The 24,001-nt window shown below is 35.5% G+C and overlaps 2 protein-coding genes across 3 annotated transcripts in view; one reads left to right on the top strand and one right to left on the bottom strand.

The window, feature by feature from the left end:
• Positions 1 to 284: 284 nt before the first annotated feature.
• On the bottom strand, positions 285 to 1,704 carry LOC129800547 (endothelial differentiation-related factor 1 homolog). The gene is made up of 3 exons (XM_055845017.1): positions 1,400 to 1,704; positions 1,131 to 1,291; positions 285 to 1,054 (listed from the first exon to the last, which is right to left on the bottom strand). Exons 1-3 carry the CDS (start codon positions 1,521 to 1,523, stop codon positions 902 to 904), a joined length of 438 nt encoding a protein of 145 aa, XP_055700992.1. The 5' UTR covers positions 1,524 to 1,704; the 3' UTR covers positions 285 to 901.
• A 3,632-nt stretch (positions 1,705 to 5,336) lies between these two features.
• Positions 5,337 to 24,001, top strand: part of LOC129800548 (tyrosine-protein kinase Abl) — a 28,929-nt gene continuing 10,264 nt past the window's right edge. The window contains exons 1-4 of one of the 2 annotated variants that reach the window (XM_055845018.1): positions 5,337 to 5,930; positions 17,787 to 19,348; positions 19,840 to 19,993; positions 23,398 to 23,518. In XM_055845018.1, the coding sequence (XP_055700993.1) occupies positions 5,699 to 5,930; positions 17,787 to 19,348; positions 19,840 to 19,993; positions 23,398 to 23,518 (2,069 nt within the window). In that variant the 5' untranslated portion in view covers positions 5,337 to 5,698. The remainder of the gene's footprint in view (positions 5,931 to 17,786; positions 19,349 to 19,839; positions 19,994 to 23,397; positions 23,519 to 24,001) is intronic. The other variant, XM_055845019.1, reaches the window with a different exon arrangement.

Raw genomic sequence — 24,001 nt, forward strand, 5'->3', positions numbered from 1 at the left:
TGATTTTCGAATTCCTTAAAACTCCAAATTTTTGTCAATCAGCTAATCTTCGAAAGAATTTCGGAATTTCGAATGGCGACTTGTGCATGCAAGGAAACCCAAGACACAAACCAAAATAGAAAGAGTATTTTCAAGGACATTCCAATATGGCTACCTGAAAACTAACTTTCTAAAGGAATCATTTTTACTCGGCCTCCGAATCAGCATATTGCTTTGTTGCATAAGAATTCTCGTTATCCTGCTTTCCACTTAAAAAAAATGTATACACAATTAAATGCGAAATAAAGACTTTAGAGAATTTTAATGATCCATCTCGAAATTACAAATTCACTGATATTAAGATCAAGATTGATAGCGACTCAAAAAAATGATCAACTATAATCATCTTATTTCTGGACAGTTTTTTAAGCGGTCTCTAGAGTTCCCAAGATCACTACTCCCTAAATCGACTAAATATCATGATTTTATGAGTTTTATATTCTGGCTTCAAATCAGGAATTGTGTTGCTCTCTATCGCGCAGCTTTTTTTCTTTTTGGCTGATAAGGACCAAAACACAAATCCTTTGAATAGGGGATTGAACCCGAAATGCACAGAGGGAAGTTACAAAGTTTAATATTAAAAATCGCAGCATTAAATTTGGTTCGATGAGAAAGAATAAAGTTCAACAATGAGATTTTTACGAGATGTGGATAAATTAAAAAAAATCTACAATGAAAAAACTCATCTTTACCATCATTAGTCCATCCTCATCCACATCCTCCTGGATATTATAATAAAAAAAACATGTTTGGCCGCTCTTGTCCAGGAAAAAGCTGTTATGATCTTTTAAAATGGTTAAAGGTCAGGGGATGTTGGATGAGGAAATGTGTGTTTTTTTTCTGTTGAATGCCTCCTGCGAAATTATTTGTTCGAAGGAGGCACGAGCGGTTTGCCGCGATCTTTTCCACGGAGTTTTATCCCAAGTGCCCTCTCCATCTTGGCCAGGATTACATTGTTGGGAATCCCTCGACCACCTTCGTATTCATTGACCACCTGGGGCTTCTCGCAGATTTTCTGCCGAATCCGGGAAGCACAAAAAATCAATATACACTGACCTGGATTAGAGGAAAATCAAATGAAGGGGACTTACAGTTGCCAGTTCCTTCTGACTCATCCCTTTAGCCTGACGTCCCTGCATGATGAGCTTGCCAACTTCCAGGGGTATTTTCTCATGTTTCAGTTCCTCAGTCTCTCTATCCAGCTTGGCAGTATTTTTCGTGGCAACATGTTGCCTATTTGTACCAGCACCATCTACCAAGATAAAATGCCACATTTTCATGTCCATGGTACCATGGTATCACCCTTCCGGATGTCATTTCAGAGAGAGCAAATGGAAGTAGAAGAGACAATTCCTCTTACATTTTTGTTGGGTGTCAACTTGAAGACCCTGCCTTTTAGCCTGATTTATTGCCGATTCCGTCTTCATGGCCGATGCCTTTGGGGCCCTCTTGCGCAGCACAGTTACCGTATCCCAATCCGACATCCTCAATTTGACTCAAAAACCACCGGAAAATATCAATTTTATCACCAAGAGAAAAATTGTGAAATTTCAGCCAAAAAATGAGGCAACTTTTATGACGTTTCTCTCCACGGCTCACACCTCTTCTTCAGTGTTGCCAACACTTCGTGACAACAGCTCCTCGAGATGCTCAAATCTCCCAAAAATCTCCTAAATTTTAAATGTTTGAATTTGAATATTCACCGGGAGTCCCGTGTCCCGGAAGTATTGCCTTGTCAAGAATATTTATTCCGTGCGTAGGGGGAGGCTTTGATGTTTCGCACATACGCTACCATCGGACACTTCGAATTTCTCCGGTATTACTTTATAACTTTCACTGATGGCTATATATTTTAGTAGCTAGTCTTAAATCACACCTTTCCTGAAAAAATTGGGAGTCTAATCCTTTTCCCCTAGTTTTAGGAAACAAAAATTAAAAACAGGTCCAAAACTGTAATTTTGCTGTGCAATATTTCATACGATTGTGCAGAATTAATATCACTTTTCTGAAAAACTACTATCACAGAGGGTAGAAGGGTTATTAGGAATCAGATTTAAGTAAAAATCTTTTAGGCTGAACAGGCACTTTTTGTGGGTGGAACAAAATTCACAAACTTGACTCAGATTCATCGATCGCACATAGAAGACATGGCTTCTCTCACATTTTCCAAGAAACTTCATTTTAGATGCGATCCCTCATATTCACATCTTTTGTAATCTACCGATTTGATCCACCACTAAAAAGGAAAACTTAAAAATCGTAAAGTTGATAAACAAGAAGTAATTTGACTCAAATAGGTTGCAGTTGAGTAATTATTAAGCAATTTTGGATTTCTTTGATATAAAAATATTTTTCAAGCTTGCACAAACTGAATGTGCAATGAAAGAATCACATCTGCAATAAGCTCATACAGTTTACAACTGCTTTTTGACAATCTTTGACATAACCTCACTATTGTGTTGTTTTGCATGACAAAGAAAAGAAATTGTCCGTAAGAAGATGTTTTGTGAAAATTTTAGCTTGTTCACCTGCTGAAGCTCAATATCTGTGCTAAATCCCGATTCCTGCAGCTGCAGGAACAGAGAAATCTTCAATGATGCGCATTCAAACGTTTTTGTGCATATCCGGCTCCGTGGAGGAATGGTGGAATCTTGTGTGGTATTCTCGCTTGCTGAGTTTTAGTCAATTTTTAGCTTTAAAAACTTATTGATTCGTGTAAATTTGGTGATATTTGGACTTTTCAAGAAAGTATTCATCAGATTTAACCGTTTCCGGAGTGAAATTCTCGTAGAATCAAGCAAAAAAATGGTTTTTAATGTCAATAAAACATCTCTCAGAAAAGTTCCAAAAAAGTGATATTAAAATGTTTTATTCCTTATAAAAATGGTTTAATCAAGTAGATTAGAGTTCCCTTTAAACAATGATGTGCAACTTTTAGTGTCCGGTGCAAAATTTACGGTGAAAATGGGGTGTTCAATGATGGCGTGAATCGTGTGCGATAATAGAAACTTGATTCATCTATCGGACAAATCGCCATTAAATTTTCATTTTCCTCTGGAGGAAAATCTAAGGATTTCCTGGGATTTTGTTTGGTGGGATTATGAACCTTATAAGTAAGACATTTTTTTGGCATAGTTGGAGAATCCATACGGTTTGCATGGTAGTCAGAAAAACTCACTGAACTTGAACATCATTTTTGTGTGCGAAAGTTCAAAGCCTCCCCCTATATCTTTAAAAATTTTCTCATGCAATATTTTACTGGTGGATGGAAAACAAAATAATTTTTCTTTGTTTATGAGAATACGGAATAGAGAAGGATACAGTAGAGACTCGCTATAGGCCATCGCTCTATAGTCCACAATTTATCGACCGTTGATTTCAAAACACTGATTTTAAATTAGGTTATGTTTTTTAGTATGCGACATGCATAATTAATATTAATATATTTAATATTTTTGGCAAATTTTATTAAGTAGTTGTGATAATTGTGATCCACAATGAAGAGAGCAAGGACAAGTACCACAATCGCAAAGAAAGTGGAAGCCGTCGAGTAATTTCAATACTAAAAATCGTTGATAATTTTAAAAAAAATGACATGGACTAGGGGAGACTGGGGCACATGTAACCATTTTCAATAGATGCGAATTTGAGCTGATTTTCCAAGTACACCGTGACTTTTTGGAAAATCTTTCTTAGCTCATGTTTTACCCTTGGGTATAGGCAATTCATTACGGGTAATGCGGACGCTGGAAAACAATTGAGTTTTCTATAAAAATAAAATTTGTGTCACTGTGCATTTTTCTCTTTTCACAAAATACCTGGGGTAGAAGTAAACACTTTCTGGGGAGGATGTAAACACCCTTTTTCCACCCTTGAAATTAACTTTGCACCACTTTCAATTATTTTAATTACTTAAGAGATATATAAAGACTGTTTATTTTTCAAAAAATCACTACAATTTTTACAAGGAATATTAAAATAGGAAAAAGAATAAAAGCATGCAAATAAAAGACATTTTTCAATGGATTTTCCCCATATTTCGACATCATGTGACTTCTTCGACATCATGTGACCAATTTTTTCGTAGTCAATGAATTAGACATTTCGCATGAAGGTCAATTTCCCGCTCTTTTACCTACTCATTTTGTGAAATTGAAATTGCGTGTTTACATCTACCCCAAATGCTGTTTTCTGACGAATTATTAATTCTTTCAAAAAAATGAGAATATCAATTTCTCTAATAAATGCATTAATATAATCCTAAAAAAAAGGAATGAACTGATATTGCTACATTTTGATTATTCTACACAGTTTTTAATTTCCAGGTGGAAATCCAAATTACCAAAATAATTGAATAAGACAAAGTTTTGAGGTTATATTCGTGTATTTTAGAAAGTCAATAGAGATGCAAAAAAATCCATAAAAGAAACATGTAAAAAGAAAAACAACAAAGTGAAAATAGTATGGGAAAGTCAAAAAATCAAGCTGAGATTACGTTAAAAGGGGAAAAAATGTGTGGAAATGTTCCTTCCTTCAAAGCTGGGGATTCCACCAGAATGAAATCCCCAAAAAAAAACACTCTTCTTTTGCATTTTTAGGATATTGTCTACAAAAATTCACTAAATACTATCCTAAAGAACTTCAACAAACACTTTTCTCATATTTTTCAGCAGCGAAACAACAAATTTTCGTGAAAAACAATCACAAGAGCAAGAGACTTTTGGGAATATATGTTAGCAATCTGTCAAAAATATTTGAAGAAAAGAAACACAATGTGGAAGAATTTTTCTCCTAAAATTTCTTCAAAAATAGGAATTATTCTTTAGGTGTCTACACATTGAGAACAATTTTCGTCAAAAAATGCTTTTTAGAAGGAAATTGGCTGAAGTCGCTGAAGTGCTGTAGGCAGAAACGTCAAAATTCTGTCAAAAATGCAAATTTTGACAAAAATTGCTCCCAATGTTTAGAGGCCTTAAAACCTTTATGAAGTATTTCTTGATGAAATCAATTCCAGTGTAGTCACGTTTAATGCTTTTTTAAATGCTTTTGTTGACATTTTCCATGTTAGATTGTGTTTGTCGCAATTTTTCTGATAAATTTTCTAGATAATTTCGATAATTTCTAAAAAAAAAAATTCTCTTAAATAATTCTCCTAACTCCTAGATCAAAATTTTCGGACCTGTCCACTCGAATCTCCTAAATCTAGGGAAAATCTCCTAGAGTTGGCAACACTGCTTTTATGATGTTTCTCTCTTCGGCTCACACCTCTTCTTTCTTTGCAATCGCTGCGCCACCTCGCGGAAAATCACAGGAAACTCCCTCTGTGAGCGACATTGCTGTCAAAAAAGTTGGACACAGAAAGTGTCGGGAAGTGAAAAGTAATTGTGAAATAGCTCCTGAGAAAATTGATGGATTGCCCCAAAAAGTGGTCCAAAGTGTAGTGTAGTGTTTGTAGAAGTGGACAAGTGCAGAAAGGGGCAACCTGTGGTCATCCCTGTACCCCTGGGGTGGGTGTGAAAAAAAAGTCTGTCTGCGGTCGCTCGCCACCGCGATGCACTTTCAGTTTTCTCGTCGTCTCGTCGTCGTATTGGGAAATTTCACTGGGCCAATAATGTCGTCGGGGTGCTTGTGCTAAGGTGGTGAGGTGTGTGCGGATGTTATGGGTCAGCAACAGGGTAAGGAGCGCTCCAGCAGCTGCGGAGCCACCGGCAGTGGAGCAGGTGTTGGGGCTGCTGGAACCGGAAGCACGGGACATGGTGGCGCTGGAGGTACAATCTCCAGTGGCGGTGGTACCTTGGGGCACGGTGCCCTCCGGTCCAGTCGCATGAAACCGCGCCCCAACAAGGAACAACGAGGCATCTTGGGCTCCAACATCTTCACTGAACACAGTGGCAAGTTTTTTGTTCTTTATTCGTTTTTTTCTCTCTCTCTCTTCGGCTGACCTTCTCCACCTCCTTCTTCTCCATTCACCAAAAACACCATTTTCCGTACGTAAAATATTCTTATTCAGTTCAACTGGATGGCCAGAACTAAAGCTCTCAAAATGCCCCAAAGGTGTACAAAGAAAAACCAAATAGAACCTCAAGAACGTAAGAAACGTCCTTGTCTCATTTTCACTTTTATACCCCTTCAATGACTCCATTCAACCATTCCAAACACACATCTTTCCATACAAACTCCCGTCTCTCTTCGACACAAATAAAAGAAAAAAATATTTATTACACAGCTGGGCTTTTATCCAGTAAAATGGAAAATTCAGCACAGTGATAAATCTAATATTTAAAATAATTTTTGCCATGCAATAGTCAAGTCATGTGAAGTAATAATTAATGTTAAAGAAAAAAACACTGTCCAGGGTGAATTCGCTGAGTGCTCGTCCACTGAGAGAAATCCGAAAAAGTTAAAATAACATTCCGGAAATGTTAATTTTACCCTGCATTATTGATCCGAAATCGGTGTAAATACTACCCTTTTCAGGTGTATTAGGGGTTAAATCAACCCTTTTTCATGTTAATTTTACCCTTAAAGATGTGTAAAATGAACATTAACAAATGTGGATATTTTTTTACACCTAAAAAGTGTTAAAGTTATGAGGAAAAAAAGTTAATCGCACCCTCTTCTTTTTCTCAGTGTATAATTAAAGATTTAATCGAAAGTGTGAACCGGTTTATATATTAAGATTCGTGTGGATATTTTGTAGATATTAATAAGGACCCGTCTTAATTTGTGTCTTACAGTAGGCTCTCGCTAATTCGGCTCTTTTAAGATCGGGCTACTTTTTAATTCGGGCAGCGGTTACATTTGAAAAAAGTTTGTTGTCATTTTTCAAGTTTGATTATGATTATCAAATTAATTAAATATGCTCAAATTTGGCATGGTTTGTCTTAGTTTTGATGTGATTTTGCATTATTGAGGGATTTTCATGCAATTTACGTTATATATGAGTGTGTAAACTCAATATCTATATGCACACGAATAAAAAATCGTTGCATTTCAAAAAGTTTGTCGCCCGAATTTCTATCTAATTCGGCTGACATTTCGGTCACATATGCCCAAATTTGAGAGAGTCTACTGTACTTTCTGTTAAAGCTTTCCCGTATTCTGGTTATTAAGGAAGAATTTGTATTAGGATTGTAGTGGTTCCGATAGGGGCTAATGGGGTACCTTTAAATTCGGGCACCTCTGAAATTGAGCTTTTTCACCTATTTCTAAATGGAACTAGGGGAAGGCTTTGAAGCTTTTGAAGCCAGAATGTATAGTCAAGTGTGCTAATCCGGACGCTTCGGTATCTGGATCGTTTATGACTAATCCACTTAAAATAATATTTTTATTTTTAATTCCGTAATATAGTCACTACAGTAACATAATATAACTATTTAAGTTTGAGAAAAAGCAAAAATAATATTTTTATCCAATAAATGAGTGTAATCGACTCATTTCAGTCTTGTGCCAACTGGGTTCTTCATTAAAAATTTTCTAGCAGTGATACTTTCCCTAATAACAGCTGGTTAATTGAAAACATTTATTGGTTTTTCCTTGTGAAAAAAGTATTTTAAATCCAAAGGTTTAATTAAAAGTGAATTAACGAAAAGGCGACCCAGTTAGTGCATCCTTTCAGTATTATCATTATTTTATAAATTTTCTTTAATATTTTTGATAAAATTTTTTATGTTTCTGAATAAAACAGTGAATAATTCTATGGATTTAGAAGAAGTAAAAAAGAATTTCATCAGTCCAAAAACAAGCGTTTAATGGCCATGTCACATATAAGATTAATATTAAGATTAATACTTTCTGAACTGCGATAATGCCAAAAAAGGAAGCAAGTGTATTATCTTGCCTCTCTTTCGCGTTTCACTCGAAAACTGACGGAATCACAGTTGGCACTCATGGAAAATTGCTCGAAGCGCCTGTAATACGATTCAGAAAGCACCCGTCAAATCATTGCTCTACCTGCCGATTTTACTCTGAGGTTTTTTGAATTTTAACGGTATATTCTAGTACATTCAGAGAAAATCTGCAGATTCTCGGCAGAATTTCTCCCTAGAAAATCTGCATAACCTCCATTACTTCACAAAAATATTGTTGATTTATGAAGAAACTGTAGAAGTTATAAAGAAAATTGTATGCTCTGCTTAACAAGCATTACCGAGTACACATTTTAGATAAGTAAAAAAACTGCGAGCAAAAATACTAATTTCTTAAAAATCACCAATCGAATGATACAAAAACACGAAATTTTGGTCGACACTCTGTTTAAAGTTTTCACTTCACTTTTCTCTACTTGTAACACGGCGTCGCAGAATTCTTTATTTTATATAAACACCGTGATATCACTAAGAATAACTCTATAGAATTTTGCAAACTTCAGTGAAAAATTTTTCCATCTCTTCTGACACATCTTGTCTGGAAAGTCTGGAATGTAGAAAAAATCTACAGAATATCTACAGAAATTCATCAGAGATTCGTCATAAATCTGCCGAAATATTCTGACGAATTTTGTCCCAAGCCCAAATAAAATTCGTAAGAATATCTACAGAATTTATCTGCAGATATTCTGTAGAGGTGTAGATTTTCTCTACAGAAATCTTAAAGATATCTGCAGATATTATTTGACGGGCAATTAATACGAACAGTAATATCTTATCGTATTACTCTGCATTTCACTCAAACATTGAAATCATCCAAAGATTCCAGAACAAAGTTCTGCGTATCTTAGTGGACGCCCTCTGGTATGTTCCCAACGACCTTATCAGACATGAACTTCAGGTACCTTCAGTACAGGAGGAGATCTGTAGGCTCAGGGAAACCTATGGACAAAGATTAATGGCTCATCCTAATAGCCTGGCAAGGATGTTATTAGGCCCACGTGCCCTCACTAGGTTCAAGCGATCTCGCTTCCCAATTCTGTGATATAACCAGCTGTGATATTTACATTTTTTCCATTTATGTTTTTATGTTGTGAGTAAAATCCATACCAAGTTTATTTTGTAAAAAATTATAATGTTTAATAAGTCATTGGGCTTAATTTCCCCTCATGCCATCCTGTCATATTTAAACAAAACATTTGCTGAATGTATCTTATACAGATTGCAATAAATTAGCAGTTATAAAAAAAATCAGTCCAAAAACAAGCGTTTAAGTAGCACTCTTCGGAAAACGATCCACTTACCCTACCTTACTATATGTGCGAAGCCTGAAAACCTGAAATCCCAAATAGATCCAGGCCGATCCTCGAGAATATTTAGGCTGTAAAATTTAACAGTGAAGAGTTTTCGCAAACTGTCATATACTGAGAGTTTAGGAATATCGATTCCCTTTGCATAAATTTCCTTTTCCTAATCCTTTACTACTGCATCTTACAGGCTGAATATTCTCGAGAATCAGTCTAAGTCTATTAAGGCTAGTATGGTGTCTACACACTAGAAGCGATTTTCGTCAAAAATTGCCTTTTTTTAAAAAATCGGACTTTTCTTCGTAGGGGAGATTTTCTTTAAAAAGACATTTTTTAAAGAAATTGTTCCTAGTGTGTAGAGACCATTATACCCCAACAAGACCTCATCATAATGCGATTTACAGTAGAGCCTCGCTATAGGCCATATTTGGTTCCAGATTTGACACTTGTATTATCAACGACTTTTAGTATTGAAATTGCTCGACGGCTTCCACTTCCTTTGCGATTGTGGTACATGTCCTCGCTCTCTTCATTATGGATCACAATTATCACAACTACTCAATAAAGTTTTCCAAAAATATTAAAATAATTATGACAACATTGCATTAAAATCAGTGTTTTGAAATCAACGGTTGATAAATTGTGGACTAAAGAGCGATGGCCTATAGCGGGGTTCTTCTGTACAGCACAATGCAACTTCACAGATCTCGTCAATTGGCCTTTTACTGGCAGTAGGGGGAAGTGGGGCACCTTTGAATTGGGGTACCATAGATTAGATTACAATGGGGGCGCTTCCACAAAGGAACCGCTGCACCCAGGCATCCTATTGTGCATCCCCATTAAGGGCAAGATGGTTCAAGCCAACCCGTTTTTCGGATAAACTTAATCTTGATAGATCTTCATCAGACAACACCGCTTTACGCAGTAGAAGATTCTTTGTTTTCTTTTTTTGCGAGTAAAATACTGAAAAGCAGGGTGAAAGCCTGTGGTCACTACACTCTTAGAAAAGTTTAGACGTGATTACTAATGAAAATTAGTTGTTCGGGCGATTATTATCAAATCTATTTAAAATAGTTCTTATATTCTTAAAACATTATACTCATAATAAATTTATTAGTAGTGAGAATATAAGACAATATTTACGTGGATAAGTTGCGGCAATTATTTCATAATGCTTTCATACAATTATATTTGCTTGTGTTAATTAAATGAAATCATTATCCCAACTAATATTGGTCACTAATTCCTTTTAGTTCTCACAACCAATGTAAATAGATGGGCCTATATTTTCATAAAGTTATGACTACTTTTCCAATAGTAAAGAGCGGTTTTTATTTTAGTAATGCGTTGAAGCTCTTTCGAATTTTAAGCAACTAATAAGAAATATGCATCACAATGAATGCTATATAGTAACCACAACTAATATGATATAGTTATTACAGACAATAAGATGGGTATCAACCCCATTTATTTAGTAATTGGAACTAATATGTTATAGTACCCATTACTATTTTGATTTAGTTGTAATAACTAAATGAAAAAGATACTTTAACTAACTGTGGTCAACTATTTCATTTAGTTACCCAAACTAAATATATAGTTGGGTCTATATTTACTATATTTTATAGTTCTAATAACTGCATATGAGCTTGTACGAACTAATTTTTCTAAGAGTGTAGCCTCCTTACCCAGGAGACACAGGTTTTGGCGTGGTTCGCTGTTTAGTATTCACTAAGGACCTTTCGTAGACGCAAAGATACTGATATGTGCCTGTAGCTATTTCCAAACAAACTATAGCCAGTCCTAGAACCAACTACAGCCATTCCATATCCGCCAACTGAGACGCGAAGCTCAGGGGCATAATTGTTTTGTAAATAGAGACTGCACAGATTTTACAGATAGAGACTTGGGACTTTCACTCTCCCTTCTCCCCATATTTCGACCCTGGGACCTTTAACATGCTCCTTATTATCCCTTTATTCATCTCTCTTTCATATCCCAAACCATGAGTATTTGGGATTGCTCGAAAACGCACCGTGCAATTTCTTTTTTTATTTTTGGATATCTTGGAGATTCCCCAGGCATAGTTTTTCAAGTTCTAAGGTTAAAAAGGCACTAAAAAGCGCATTTATCAATCGAATGGGGTCATGCTTGGTCTAGTTGGAAAGGTCTTGGAATTTTCTGTAAAACTGAACCGGTTCCAATCGGTTCTGAACCGGTTCTTAACCGATAACTATTTTTTATCCGAATTTCAATTATATTAGCTATTAAGGTGTATCTTGGGCATTGTTTTGAGTGATTTATGAATCTGTTCAAATCAGTTGAAAACCAGTAAACGATAAATGATGCGAGCTTTACGCAAAGTCTGGGACGCTTTATCACGCCTTTGTTAAAAATAAATTCATGCACCTTCTTCTCCTACAAGAAATTGTATTCGGTTGTAAATTTTTTTAATGAAATAAATAAATAAAATGCAATGGGATCAGATAAGGACGAGGCGGTATTTTCCTCAAAAGTTATGATTCGTGAAATTTTCCACAAATACAACTTTTCATGGATTTTTTGCATAAGCTGTGTTGCCTGTGTTGTTTCAATTCGAGCAATAAAAAGTCTCAGCACTAAATGAGCATGAAAGAAAAATATGATCTAAACACATTTTGCGTACAAACTTCTCTTCCAAGTTCATTGTGAAAATGGTTTGTTTATTTCACGGGTGAATTCGTCACAAAAATATATTGGTCAAAAAAGAGAGACTCTCGATGCCAACAAGAACTCTCTTCCATCGTCAACAAGGCGAGAAACAATAGCAAAGGTATTTTCCCAAATCAAAAAAAAAAGACGTTTCTGCAAGAAGAAAAAAATTGCCACATAAGCACACTTAAAAAGTCTTAAGAGGATTCTCTTCGCAATAAAGACATCCATGGGAATCACTGAGAAAAAAAAATGTTGCAAATTGGCAGTTGAAAGCCCAAGACTAACTCTTACACAGAAAAAAAAGAACCTCCAGAAAGCCGAATTTCCACGAAAACAATCATTAATGTGACTAATGTTGATAATAGTGGATTTGTAAATGGGAAAAAGAGGAGAGACGAGCACGAAAGAGTTGTTCAACGGAGGAAAAGTGATTCTGTTCAGTGAATAAGCAATATTTTTCTAAACTCCAACAATTATTGTAGCGACTGAGATCAAGATTTTTGTAATTTCTTATGCATGAAAATTGTATTTCCAAGTTGATTTAAGTAGTAAATCAGGTGTTTAGTAAGAGTTTTTAAATGGATCACTGCAAAAAAAAAGGTGGAGATTTAGTGAAAGGTTGATTCGCATGATTAGAAAATTGTTCGAAGAAATTATTTTGAGGAAATGCTTTTGCTTGCCAAAAATTGAAAGTTGGGGGATTTGAAGTGAAAGTGAAGATCGTTGTCACAGAACTTGCTCTTGATAAGCGGCAGAAATTGACCTTCAATTATTATGATAAGAACTACAAAAAAGACGAATCAATTAACACAATGTTATTTCTAAATTTAGCCTTTTCTGAACAAGGTTTTTCTTTTCGACAATACTGAATTAGTCATATTTTTTTTTACAAATTTAAATTATTCTCAATGAATTTAATTAACTTATTTTATCAAAAAAAAGTCTCATATGACGAACAACATTACACTGTTGATCCAATAATAAAACTTGTTGCACACAATAATTCAAAGTTTGTAGAAGCTTTGATATACAAACATATAATTAATTTGATGTTACGGGTTTGCTAAAAATATTTAAAGCTCTAGTATCAAGTGGCGAATTTTAAATGTATAACATTCACACTTCACGAGAGAAACTTTCAACTAAATATTTTGATGAGTTTTGCCAAAAAAATAATATTTAAAATATATTTACTGATTATTTAACTTTTTTCATATGTCCCTCAATACTCAGATAAATATTTAAGCTTTAAGTACCTTAAAAATCTTAAAATAAATTTGTAAAAGCTAATAAAGATTCTACGATAAACAATTTTAAATTATTTTAAAGTCTAAAAAGGTAAATTGCATCTATTTTCACATTAACTGTTCTGAAAACTTTCTAAAGACAGTGGCAACACTCTTTCGTCGATTGTACACGCCAGCCAAGTTCGAAAAATAATAATTACGGATCAAACAACAATTATTATAGTAAGAAGCGGTAACCGGATCGTTTTCCGTAGAATGCTACTTACCGTGGTGTCACATATAAAATTAATACTAAGAGTAAGAAAAATCGGAAAGAGAGGTGTATAGTATGCAAAATTTCAAATGGAAAATCACGTGTGTAAGACAGAGTACACTCTAGTGGAGTAATACGATGAGTAAGATATTACTGTTCGTATTAATTGCTTTCTGAATCGTATTAAAAGCAATTCGAGCAATTTTCCATGCGTGCCAACTGTGATTCGGTCAGTTTTCGAGCGAAACGCGAAAGAGAGGCAAGATAAAATATTTCCTATCTTTTTTGGCATTCTCGCAGTTCAGAAAGTATTAATTAATCTTATATGTGACAATGACAACACTTCTTTTTGGACTGATGAAATTCTTTTTTACTTCTTCCAAATCCATAGAATTATTCACTGTTTCATTCAGAAACATAATATAATAAAGAATTATCAAAAATATTAAAGAATATTTATAAAATAATCATAATACTGAAATAAATTAACGTTCACTAAAAGTGGAACGCCACTTCGCTAATTGGATCAAATGATTTTTTTAATTGGATCACTCAATTTACAAGAATATTTTCGACAAATCTGAAACCATTCCGTGAGATCTTCAGTAGTAACCGCAGCCCTTTCCAATGAGAATGACTTTGGCTTGCGCATGCTGGGCTCTGGATGACGCTTGAGAAAATTCCGGAATCAAGCATCTCCAGACCTTTTAAGAAAAATTTGTCAAAAATATGTTATTGCATATTACAATGTAAGGAAATGTTTTGTCGAATTGGTAAATATTTCGTAGAATTGTTCGTAATGTTTATAAATTCCCACCTGGGGACTTAAGAATTGCTCGTATCTCGGATAACTCACCAAAAGGTTCGTAAAAGTTTGTAGTTTCTCACAAACATTGATTGTATCATAATCACTTGACGAGCATTTTTTGTTTTTCTTACAAAAATTTGTTCGTATTTCTTTGTTTGTCTGACAAAACTTTACAAAGAAATGACGAAATTTCACGCACAATTTACGAACAAATTTTTGTAAAAGAACAAGAAATGTTTGTCAAGTGATCATCATACGAACAGTGTTTGTGAAAAAAGTATAAACTTATGCGGACTTTTTAATGTTACATCCTTTTGACAAAATAACAAAAACCACTTGTTAGCTTAACAAAGCTTTTTTTTAGGAAAATCTTAAAAATTCAGGCAAAAGTTTATTGGGATTATTTCGACTTTTAGGATCGCAAAAGAGGAAATCCAGGGGCGACATGGTAACTTATTTTCGATAGTATCGACTGTCGATTGTGAAAAATTTAAACGATAGATGCACATTTTGTAGATAATTTAAATATTTAGGGTAAATGTCCTAATTCAAAACCATTCCAAGACGCTTTAACTTTGACAGAAGATACAACACATTAAGTTCATATTTTTTCTGAAGAGAATTACATAAATTTGCTCCTTGACTCTTTTAGAATGTTACTTTTTAGTGAAAATTCTTTAGATATAATTTGAAAACTTCTTAAATACAAGAAAAATACGCGAGTGTAAAATGCTTCTATTGGAAACAAATTAATCCAAATGGAGACAAGGGAAAGTTTCTAATTGGAGACAAACAGTGTATAAGTGAAACCGCGACGAAAAGCTTCAAAAACCTTGTTGAGTTGCTCCTGAGTGCAGAATTTGTTCTTATTCCTGGTCTTTTCTCTTTTCCCATCTGAAACAATAAAAAAAAATCTCTCCAAAAAAATCATATTTCCGGGGTTTCCTATTATTGAAGCTTTTGCAGACACTTCAGAAAAATTCTTTTTGTTCAAGAAATAGGTAATTATTTCATTTGAAAACTTCACGTACCATTAACAATAAAGATTAGCACTTAATTTAAGTAAAATACCAGAAATATGACATAAATGTTAAACAAAACGAATAAACAACAGTTACTTTATTGTGTTTTTCATTGGAAAACATGGTCGATCGATGAAAAATTCGATGGTGAAAAGGTACACTTTTAATTTTTCTGAGAAATTTACAAATTAAAAATTGTGAATATGAATGGATTTTCGCTTTATTTGGAGCAAAATTAACTAAATAATGAAACTGAGGTATGGAAAATATATAAATATAGCAATTTAGTACTGTATTTATCATGAAAACAGTGACGTTTCTATTTAGAGTAGCGGAAAATTTCCATTTGAAGCAGGTTTTCAATTAGCTTAATTTACCCTACCAGAAGTCACATTCTTTTAACCCATTCCTTACCATGGTATTATACATCATACGCAAATTTAGTGGTTTTTGATGATTTGTTTCTGGGCAATTTATATCCGAAATGCTGTCGGGAATGGATTTTTAGTAACGTTAGTTATTCAATACGACATCCTGTTGAATTTCTTAAAATTGACCTCCATCCTCTATCCTGATTTGAATTCTGATTGCTAATTCGTGTTCTTAGATAGTTACTCTAACTAAATTAAAAGAGTTTGTAATTAATTAATGTACGGAATTTAAATTCAGTGACCGTTAAGACGCGAGTTTGACAAGGGTTCCCCGCGCCCCCATGATAGATAATTTTTTTTCTTTTCAAAAAAGTCATCTATTAATCTGTATGAAACGAATTCCAAAATATGAATAATCTACTTCAAGTTTTTCTGGTACATTGACTTAATGGGTTAATCTAGCAGATATAGATTTGTAGATAGGGGAAAGTACTCTCCCTTTGAACGTTCATGCCTTCGAATATTGTGAATTTCTTTTGGTTTTTTCTAAAAACTTACACATTTCTATCAAATATTAGTTAGCTTATTATCAATTACGAGTCTCCTCCGAAAATAGAGGGTCTAGTCATTCGTTTTTATGCTTTTATAAGAAAAAATTGAAAATAGACTCAAAGCTTCATTTTAATATAGAATTTTACATGTGTTTTTTCGTATTTAAAATGATTTTTGGAAAAACTTGACAAGTGTGAATGATAAAGGGTTAATTAAGGTTGATTATCGTCAACATAGTTTTTCTCGTGAAGGATACCATTTTTGTGGGTGGTGGATAACTTTCAAAATCACCCATACCTTGCCTTCGAATTTAAGTATTTCATGCCTTCGAATGCTTATTTAGTAACACTACCGCCATTTAATATGTCATATGTTATTCCACAACCTCACATTTTTGTATGTTTTGCTTCACATTGCGCTCGAAAAATCCTCAAGGATTCTAGTAGTAAAGCAAATAAATTCACCGTCGCTGCTGACTAAATGCATCGTATAAATGTACTTACTTAAAAGTAGGATTATTCTTGTATCGTAAGGGGAATAGCAAATTTTGTAGCTTTATTTTCATTTCACCCAAATCGGAATGGTGATAGTATAATGTGTAGTCTTTTTGAGAGTCTGGAAATGATAGTCCGATGAAGATGTTTAAGTCTTCAAATCGTTACGTGGCTAGAGTTATTTCATTGCTCACCATGGTGATCTTGCAGGATCACAGAAAGGCAAGACATTTGATTGATATCATTTAAGAAACAATTTCCAAAATTTTGTTTTTATTTGTTTCCGGAAACAAAATAACCTCAGTTTATTGACTTCAAAATGGCATGAAATATCACCCTTCTCTTTTTACAGTCGTATTTTATACGGGCTTCAGACCTAAGGCTTAACTTCTCTAATATCTTATCAGTCAAGATTTTTTGGAAAAATTTGACTTAGAATTGGATTATTAAAGATAAATTACCTATTAGATTTTGAAAAATCAATAAAATCGGTTGCTGTTTAAGGGTTTGAGACCCTCGGGAACTGGGCTAAACCTTTAGTCTGAAGACGGTCTTAGGGTTGTCATATCGATAATATGGCTTTTGCAACAATTTATTCCTATTGGAATAGCAGTATTTCAGAAAAATTGGAAAAGATTCTTTTTGTTAGCGTTTTTCTCTGTAGTAATAGTTTCAGTGAGTGTATTAGACCTCAGGCTAATCAATAATAGATTGTTTAGTCTTTCGATAGAAATATTTTCCGAGAAAATTCTAGATTCAATGGCATGTACCGTCACATTCGAAGGCAAAAATTGTACCATGCCTTGGACCAAATCGACGCAGTATTTTTATTTACCTCATAAAAAGAAACTAAGGGATATCAATTAACTAAAGATTTTTTCGGTGTAATGTAAATTGGAATTCATCTTCGATTTTCCCAGAAAAGAATTCATCAAGTTTGAAATTGATATTTGTGGTTCAACCTAGAGTACTTTCCCCTACTATCGATTCGATAGTATCGAAGTTATCATTCCACCCAAGTCTTTCACGTTCTTCAAATTAAATACGTTCTGCTTCCTTAGCACGTAAAAGCTTACAAAATGTTTAGCCAATGTTTTTTCCCTTTGAAATTTATTGCTCTCGCGAAAACAGTGAACAAAGTAACTTATGGTGGATTCTCTTCGGCAGAGGCCCTTCTGCAATCTCGCCCCTTGCCCCACATACCGCCAGGAGGTGCTCTCGTGGGGGGTCTCACGGATGAGATAATTGCCCAGGGCACTGACATAAGTCACCTTCAGGCGTCTCAGTCTGTCCAACAGTCGCAGGTGAGCTTCGAGGCGGCCCATCGTTGGACCTCGAAGGAGAATCTACTGACACCGGGCCCAGAAGAGGATGATCCGCAGCTCTTTGTGGCTCTCTATGACTTCACGGCTGGCGGAGAGAATCAACTGAGTTTGAGGAAGGGTGAACAAGTGCGCATACTGTCGTACAATAAGTCTGGGGAATGGTGCGAGGCGCACAGTGACAGTGGATTGGTGGGATGGGTTCCGTCGAATTATGTGACACCGGTGAATTCACTGGAAAAGCACTCATGGTATCATGGACCAATATCGCGCAATGCGGCTGAGTATTTGCTGAGTTCTGGGATAAATGGGAGTTTCTTGGTGCGCGAGAGTGAGAGTTCACCTGGTCAGAGGAGTATCAGTTTGAGGTATGAGGGTAGGGTGTATCACTATAGGATTCAGGAGGATTCCGATGGGAAGGTTTATGTGACCACTGAGGCCAAATTCAATACACTGGCGGAACTTGTGCATCATCACAGTGTCCTGCATGAGGGACATGGACTGATTACTCCTCTGCTGTATCCAGCTCCGAAGCAGAACAAACCAACGGTGTTCCCGTTGAGTCCGGAACCGGACGAATGGGAAATCTGCCGAACGGATATTGTGATGAGGCATAAACTCGGTGGAGGGCAGTATGGGGAGGTTTATGAGGCAGTTTGGAAGAGATATGGGAATACCGTTGCTGTTAAGACACTAAAAGAGGACACAATGGCTCTCAAGGATTTCCTGGAGGAGGCTTCGATCATGAAGGAAATGAAGCATCCGAATCTTGTGCAACTAATTGGGGTTTGCACCAGGGAGCCTCCTTTCTACATCATCACGGAATTTATGAGTCATGGCAATCTCCTGGATTTCCTCCGAACAGCTGCCCGGGAAACTCTCGATGCGGTGGCACTGCTCTATATGGCCACGCAAATTGCTTCTGGAATGAGCTACTTGGAGAGCAGGAATTACATTCATCGCGATCTAGCGGCAAGAAACTGTCTCGTGGGAGAGAATAATCTGGTCAAAGTGGCAGATTTTGGCCTGGCCAGGCTGATGCGGGATGACACGTATACAGCTCATGCAGGAGCAAAGTTCCCGATAAAGTGGACAGCACCAGAGGGATTGGCATACAATAAATTCAGCACAAAGTCAGATGTATGGGCTTTTGGGGTGCTACTCTGGGAAATAGCCACGTACGGAATGTCTCCGTATCCGGGAATTGATCTAACGGATGTTTTTCACAAGCTAGAATCGGGATATCGCATGGATAGGCCACCGGGATGTCCACCTGAAGTTTATGACCTCATGAGGCAGTGCTGGCAGTGGAATGCTCAAGATAGACCAACTTTCAAGAGTATTCATCATGCTCTTGAGCATATGTTTCAGGTTAGTCTGTCCTCCTGCCTCCCTAACGGCGTTATCACACTTGCACATTAAAATTTTAATGTGATTCACATTAATTGTCGTTTGTGAGCGTCCAAATATGTTATTTGTGTCTTTGAGTCACTTAATATTTGGGGTTTTTCTATTTATTGATAAAGAAGTGGATTTAGCCTGCAAAAATATGCTTAAATTTACCTAAAGCATAAATATTTTTCACATTAAAAAATTAATGAGAAAATCGCATTAATTTTTCGCATTAATGCTATAAATCAATTTGTATCAAATTTTGCGGGCCAAGTCTACCTTTTTATCAACAAATAGATCAAATTTTGAATATAAAATGATTCAAATACACAAATTACACATTTGGACTCTCACCAGCGATAATTAATGTGAATCATATTAAAATTTTAATGTGCAAGTGTGATAACACAGTAAAGTTCCTAAAATTCCCCCAATGGAATGCTAATGCAACTGTTTTTTGTTTTCTGTAGGAATCTTCCATCACAGAAGCCGTAGAGAAACAATTGCAAGGCGTCGCTCAGGTTCCCACATTAACGCCACAAATGGGAAAGAAGAGTCAAATGAGCATTCACAGTCCGCCGCCGCAGCAGCAACATGAGCAAGTTGTGACGACACCGATGTCAGGTAAGAAGCATTTTGTTTTTGGAAGGGAATACGGTGAATGGTGGAAAGCGAGACACTTAAGAAAAAATTCAATTTCAAATGCATTTTTAAACTGAATAAATAATTATTTTTTACCATTTTTTGTATCATGGGATTCTTTGACAAATATTTTAACAGAATCTTAACAGTTGTTATTAAATATTGCAACCGAATAATCGAAAAATTCACGGAAATTAAAAAAAATAACACATTTTGAAAAGATGGACAAAATTTTGGAAAGTTGGACAAAATTTTTGGAAAGTTGGACATAGTGATATTAATGACAAAATATCATACAAAAGGGACAGATAATCCTAACCGGCTTATGTAGGTGAGATTCTTAACGTGAGCTAACTCAGAGTGCATGCAAATTCGATTTAGAGCTGAAGTTGGAAGACGCCATTCAGTTATCTTGAATCAAATTCGTGAAATTATACAAATTTTGTATTTAAACCAAAATATCAAAGATTTGGATGGAGTGACAGAAAAGTGATATATGGGTGAAATGTAGACCAGAATGTACTCTATAATTTTCCTATAGAACATGATCTCATCGATTACTCAGAAGCCAAGATAAGCGAGGTTTTTTGTTTCTTAACTCGTTTTTTCATCCAGAGTTCCCCAAGTAGTCATTTGTTGAACTTCAACTATATCAAAGAATTGTTGTATTTTGTGAGACTCTTCATTTAAAACCCTATTTTAAGTGTCTTGGTGGAGTAGAGGCACTCAAATTGGCATCTGAGTGATTTCAAAGCGTTATTATTCGAAAAATCAATTTTTTCACACTTAAACGGCAAAATCTGAGTGATAGCGTAGTCTGAGCGGAAAATGATGTATGGACGAAATGTAGAGACAAATGTGCTCTACAATTATGTTGAAGTAATCATCAAAATCGGTTCAGCGACAGTCGAGATAATTGAGGTTATGTGATATTGAAATTGGTTTTTCGACTGTGGCGCCCCTGGTGTTGGTCCCACGAAGTTCAAACATTCTAGAAAGTTGTAGCATTTGGTGAGATCTTTCGTTTAAGCCCTCATTCATTAAAATCGGTCACATAGAACCGGAGATATGATTTTTTGAATTTTGTGAACTTTGACCCCTCATATCTCCGGTTCTATTGAAACCACAGCGCGCATACGCACCATTTTGGAAACGTCCTAGACTGGACTACAACATACTAAAATTTCATTAACTTGCACAATGCCGTTTTTGAGAAAAGTGACTTTGAATTTCGATGAATTTTGATGCTATCACAGCGCCACCTGTGGTGACTTTTTGAACTTCCATCTGAAAGTGCTCATCGAGACGAAACCAAAAAGGTAAAATTTAGGTCGCTATGTTAATTAGAACCGGAGATAGAGGCCGGTCAATGTTCGAACTTTGACCCCTTATAGCTCGGGTCAGGGGTTTTGGATCGACTTAAGGTTTTTTTTGTTTGATAGGTATAATCAACGGCTACAACATACTAAAATTTCAGCCCGATGCACAATGGAATTTTTGAGTTATTTAACTTTTAAGATTTAAAAATTTCCTTTTTAAAAAAAGCGCCCCTAGCGGTGGTTTTATGAACTTGCGATGTTAGAAGGGGAAGTGGCATTTCACGAGAGCTTTCCAAAAAGCCCTCACTTTTTAAATTCTGACAATTAGAACCGGAGTTATGGCCATTTTAAGAAATTTTTTTTGGACCCTTATAGCTCGGGTCAGGGGGGTCAGGGGACCTTAAGTTTGGTATTGATGGAAAGCTCTAAGGCCCAGCTATAACATACTAAAATTTGAGTCCGCTGAATGCCATAGGGGCGGAGCTATTGAGAAAACAAAAAAAGGGGGGTCTTCAAAATGGCGGAAGGAGGGGTGGGGGGTGGGGGGTCTATGCACCAAGTTGCAGTTTTCACCCGATATATAACCTTTGCCGAAAACCGCAAGTCGATATCTTTTTTAGTTTAGGAGCTATTAAGCTCCAAAGAGCGGCCGGCCGGCCGGCCGGCCGGGAACGTAAATTAGCCACATATATATTCGTGATCAGGAAGTGCTGAGACACATTTTGGCCAAATTTGAGGTCGATCGGACGACATGAAATTTTGTTAGGATTATAGTAGGTGAGATTGTTAAGAATCTCACCTAATATGTAGATAATCAAATGTTGAGGGTTTTCTCTGTATACTTGCACATTTGATGGTTATGCTAATCCCTCCTTTATGTCCGGGTAACAGTTGAGGAACGCTAATTACCAAGAACTTCCTGGACGTCCAACCAAAAAGACGTTCTGTAAATTTCACAGACGCCTTGCGCTGTCCAGCAGTTATAGTTTTAAAACGGATGCAATTTTTAGCACATTTCAATTCCCCATCCGTCCAAATCCTTTTCCACTTGCTTTGGGAGTTCTGTAAAGGCTCCTATTTGTCTTTCTCCAGGAGTTTTTGCGATATTTACTATCCATTCTATCAGAAAAAGTGGTCTTTGGAATATGGAAATCTTTGCAGCCTTTTCCAGGAGATTTTCTCCTAAACAGCTGCTAATTGCTTTTGCTACTATTTCTCTGGGTACCTAAGGATCTTTGCCGTTCTTGTTAACATGATTTCACTGCACAAAACCACCAAATTATTCACAAAATTAACTTGTCCAAGATTTCATAAAACTTGTTTTGAAAGCAACATGAAAATTAATCACTTTTCTATCCTTTTTAAATGTAATATTTCACAAATATTTTTTATTCACCTTTTAAATGGATGTATGTCCTTCGATTTTCACTGCGGACTTAATAATATTTCACAAATTATGCCGAAAAATCAAACAAGACACTTTGATATTTTCCTAGCAACTTCCATAAGAAACAGAGAAAATGACAACTACCGTATCAAGGTTATGAATATCACGTATGCAATACATTTTTTAAATTCTTCTTGCAAGTCACCCTTTGATTGTTTTATAACGATTTTTGCATTTTTAACTTCTAAAATAATCATAAAATTAGGTTTAATAATCTTTTAATCGAAAATTTAAATATTTAATTGATTTATTATCAAGTTTTTAAGGAGGTGTCTCACATTCCACACTGCTTTGTTCAACTTTCCAAACTGTCTCGCTTTAGGCAAATGACCCTACAGTAGACTCTCTCGCAATTGGGCATTTGGGGCAAAATGTCATCCGGTTTATTGATAGATTTGGGCGTCAAAGCCTTTGTAAATTCCACAAAAAGCGCTCAATTATAAAGAATCACGATAAAATAGGAAGAACACAGCGCATTTGAGCAAATTAGCTTCATAATTAAACGTGAAAATTGTCAACAAAATTTTTGGCCCGATTTACAAAGAGCAGATTGAGCGAGAGTCTACTGTAGTGAACTTTTTCTTTGCGAAAAACACTAATTAAAATGACATTTTGCTTAGAAACTGGTTCATCATCAACAAAACTGAGCACTTTTTCAGCCATCAAGGCGGGAAATGTGCAAATGAGACGAACTACAAATAAAAAAGGGAAGACTGCACCAGCTCCACCGAAGAGAACCAGGTAAGTCAATAACACATACCGTTACATTTACATACATACCGTTGGTTGGATCAGCAACTGTGCTAACTGCATTTAAAATTAAGTTCACGATTGAAGAAAATGTAAGGTTATGTTAGACATAACCTAAAAAAAATTGCGAGAATTTCAATCGGAAAAAATTTATAAGAAATCGAAACGTTTTTCTATCAAAAATATGGATTGCAACAAAAAATGATAAAACCCACAAACTTTTATATTAAAAAAGTTTCAAAACGTCATACAGGTTAGGTTATTTTATTAGAAATTGATAAAAACTTCAGGAATACGATAATTTTGAAAGATATACCAACGTAAAACACAAAAATTTACTTTTTAGACTCCCTTATAGGGTAAAATGATATAATTTGGAATTAGTGTTACAAGTTGGACAATTCGCCGGTACAAGTTGGACATGCATTTTTTCTTGATAAATACAGTACAAAACTTGTTTTTAAGCACAAGGAA

The sequence above is a fragment of the Phlebotomus papatasi genome, chromosome 2 (assembly GCF_024763615.1).
Source record: "Phlebotomus papatasi isolate M1 chromosome 2, Ppap_2.1, whole genome shotgun sequence".
In the NCBI taxonomy this organism is placed as follows: Eukaryota; Metazoa; Arthropoda; class Insecta; order Diptera; family Psychodidae; genus Phlebotomus; species Phlebotomus papatasi.